Here is a 3194-nt window from a genome sequence, read left to right as displayed (position 1 = left end):
ATTATTTTAATTATTATTTTAAAATATAGAAAATTTTTTTAATTTGTGTGATAAAAATATTATAAATATATTTATATTATATAATTTAATATATTATATTATATAGTATATTATATACTATAAATTAATTCATAATCTATTTTAGTATCGAAATTAATAAAAATAGTTAATAAAAAAAAATTTTAATTTTTGTTCATAATATATGCCATCATAATCATAGTCAAAAGTGATACTATTGTTATGTATTTAAGAAAATATTTATGAAGTGTAATTGTTACTTTAGAAATTCAATAATTTAAAATTAAATATTTATGAATATTTCTATTCTATGAATACAATGGTAGAAAAACTATTTAGTATAGTATAATAGAGAAAAAAATTTATTTTTTATTTATTTTGTTTAAAATTAAATGTTTATGTTAGAATGAATATGTGTTCATAAAAATTGTGTACTATATAATGTGATTGTGCTGTGTATAAACTTCATTACTTATAATTACAAGTAAGTTGTATTGTGCTTATAATTTAAAATTATTAACATGTAAGTATTATATATTTCGTATTATATATATGTATTACTTTTATATTAGTACGGAAATAATTTTTATTTTTATTTTTTCTTTAATATCAGATTGTATATATTTGAAATTATAAATTTTCGTAGATAATGGCCACGTCAGATAGTCTTAAAAATCATGTTAAAGTAGCTGAAGAAAATATTGTTGTATGTATTCGTACTTTTAATAAATTTAAATAATAAATTTATTAATAGATATTAATATTATATCCATTTTTTGTTGATTAATTTTTTGCATTAAATTTTGTGTTATAAAAATTGATTTTTTTTGTATTATTTTTAATTTACAAATAATTTAATAATAATTTAACAAATTTTGCTTTTATTTTGCATTAACAATTTATTATTTTTCACTGATAATTTAATTATTATATGCAGTATGATGATGGTATAAAAGAATATCTTGAGCCTAGATTTGAATGTCCTATTTGTTTAACTTGGCTACGTGATCCAGTTTTAACATCTTGTGGTCATAAGTTTTGTTCGCAATGTATATATACTTGGCTTCAGTAAGTTATATTTTATGGTATTAATTTAAAAAATGTATGTATAAATATATATATTATATATTATTATCATTATATACATATTATATATATATTAAATTTATATATATTAAAAATTATATACATATATATATATAAATTTAATTTTTATTTTAGAAAAGAAGGTGCTTGTTGTCCAGTTGATAGCAAACCTTTAAAATCTGAAAGTGATTTATTTAGAGATTTGTATACAAGCAGAGAGATATCACAACAACGTACACCTTGTCCTTATCAACAATTTGGTTGTGAGATTAAAGTATCCCCAGTAGATATGGAAACACATATAAATGAATGTACATATAAAAGAACTCTTCCAGATTCACAAAATGTATATTGTCCCTTTAAGAATGTTGGTTGTATGGAAACTTTTCCCATTGAAGAAGATTTGCATGAACATTTAGAAAAAAATATAAATATTCATTTAACTGTTAGTTTATTTTTATTACACAAAATCATGTTTAATGATAACATAATAATTTAATTTTTATTTATTTCATAGATGATTCTGAAAATATTACCACAAGTATCTGTTTCACAAAATAATATTAATGCAATAGCTGCAGAATCTAAATTATGGGATCCTCCTCCAAAAAATACATCTTGTATGGAAAAAAGTGAACCATCGTTAGAATGGCAACAATTATTAAAGTATATTTTATTATTTCAATACATAAAAAATTTATATAAAACTTATTAAATATTTTATTATACTGACATAAAGTTTTTTTTAGAAATCTTTATGAAAGAATAGTAGTATTGGAACAACAAAACAGAGAATTATCTATAACAGTTTCTAATCAAAAAACTCAACTTACAACTTTACAAACTTCTTTAAGATTTAATCAGGAAGAAATGTTTTTACGTAGTTGTAATGGTGTTTATATTTGGAGATTACATTCTTTTCATGAAAAACTTGAAAGTATGATGAATGATTCATTAAAAATGTTTTATAGTCCTGGTTTTTATACAAGTCCTAATGGCTACAAAATTTGTGCTAGAATTAATGTATCTTCTAAAGATCCTGAATTTCTATCATTACTTTTACATATAATGAAATCAGAAAATGATGATGGTCTTGATTGGCCATTTAATGGGACAATGTATTTTGTTTTGGTTCATCCTCTTAATAGTGAAAGAGATATACGCGAAATAACATCATCAAGACCTGATCTTGAAGCTTTTAGAAAACCAATATGTGAATTGAATAAGCGTAGTTTTGGTTATACAGAATTCGTGCGAATACGAGATTTACTTGATTTCTTACAAAATGATTGTTTAACTTTTAGGATAGAAGTTTGTGTTTATGATAAGTTTAGAGCATCAAACATCATAAGTTTAGAGGACATATTTTGAAAATTAATTAATTAACAAATTAAAATTATGTTTAACAAATTTCTATGATCTGATCATGCAGTTTTTATATTGATCAATTGTTTTTACGAATTTAAATTCTTTTATTATTAAAAATATCTAGATTTTCTGTTCTGCACTTTATAGGGTTTGTATTCTGGACTTATTGAACACGTATTTTGGAGTTTGGATTTTAAACTTTAAATTTTAATTGGTATCTTATAATTTAACTAGATAGGATTTTTGTTAATAATATATGAAACTAAGACTATGATATATGAAAATCTAAAAAATTCATCAGTTTCCAATTGATTGAAAAATTTCATATATAAAATACATAGTAGTAAATATATACTATTTATAGGATGCATGCTTTTTTTATTTACATTTTTCTTTATTAATTCTTAATACGGTATAAATTCCTATTTCTATATAATTTATCTTTTACAAATATCTATTGCATATCCAATGTAAGATATTTTTCATAGCTATAAGATTTTACGAATGATATACAAACGCTCGTATAATTGTAAATATTATCAATTTATCAAATTTTAAAATTTGATATTAATTACAGTATTTGCTCATGTGATCGAGCTTTAAATATGTATAAATTAAATATATATGTATAATAAGTATATAAGTTATTATATAAGTTATTATATAAGTTATTACAATCCGTCCTAATAAAATATTTCTTTTTTTTAATATGTTTGTACATA

General features: G+C 20.8%; 1 protein-coding gene across 2 annotated transcripts; it reads left to right on the top strand.

Moving 5' to 3' along the window:
• Nucleotides 1-283: 283 nt before the first annotated feature.
• LOC102675349 (TNF receptor-associated factor 6-B-like) lies at nucleotides 284-3104 on the top strand. Of its 2 annotated transcripts, none has more exons than XM_006609477.2 (6): nucleotides 284-541; nucleotides 665-724; nucleotides 956-1086; nucleotides 1240-1549; nucleotides 1622-1770; nucleotides 1854-3104. In XM_006609477.2, the coding sequence occupies exons 2-6, from the start codon at nucleotides 668-670 to the stop codon at nucleotides 2473-2475; spliced, it is 1269 nt and encodes a 422-aa protein (XP_006609540.1). In that variant the 5' UTR covers nucleotides 284-541; nucleotides 665-667; the 3' UTR covers nucleotides 2476-3104. The 2 variants fall into 2 exon arrangements, with proteins under 2 accessions (XP_006609540.1, XP_031370977.1); XM_031515117.1 differs by having other exon boundaries at nucleotides 460-502.
• Nucleotides 3105-3194: the final 90 nt, after the last annotated feature.

Source organism: Apis dorsata, unplaced genomic scaffold (assembly GCF_000469605.1).
Source record: "Apis dorsata unplaced genomic scaffold, Apis dorsata 1.3 scaffold_56, whole genome shotgun sequence".
NCBI classification, from domain to species: domain Eukaryota; kingdom Metazoa; phylum Arthropoda; class Insecta; order Hymenoptera; family Apidae; genus Apis; species Apis dorsata.
The sequence above is the reverse complement of the archived record's forward strand: the minus strand, read 5'-3'. Positions and strand labels throughout refer to the sequence as shown.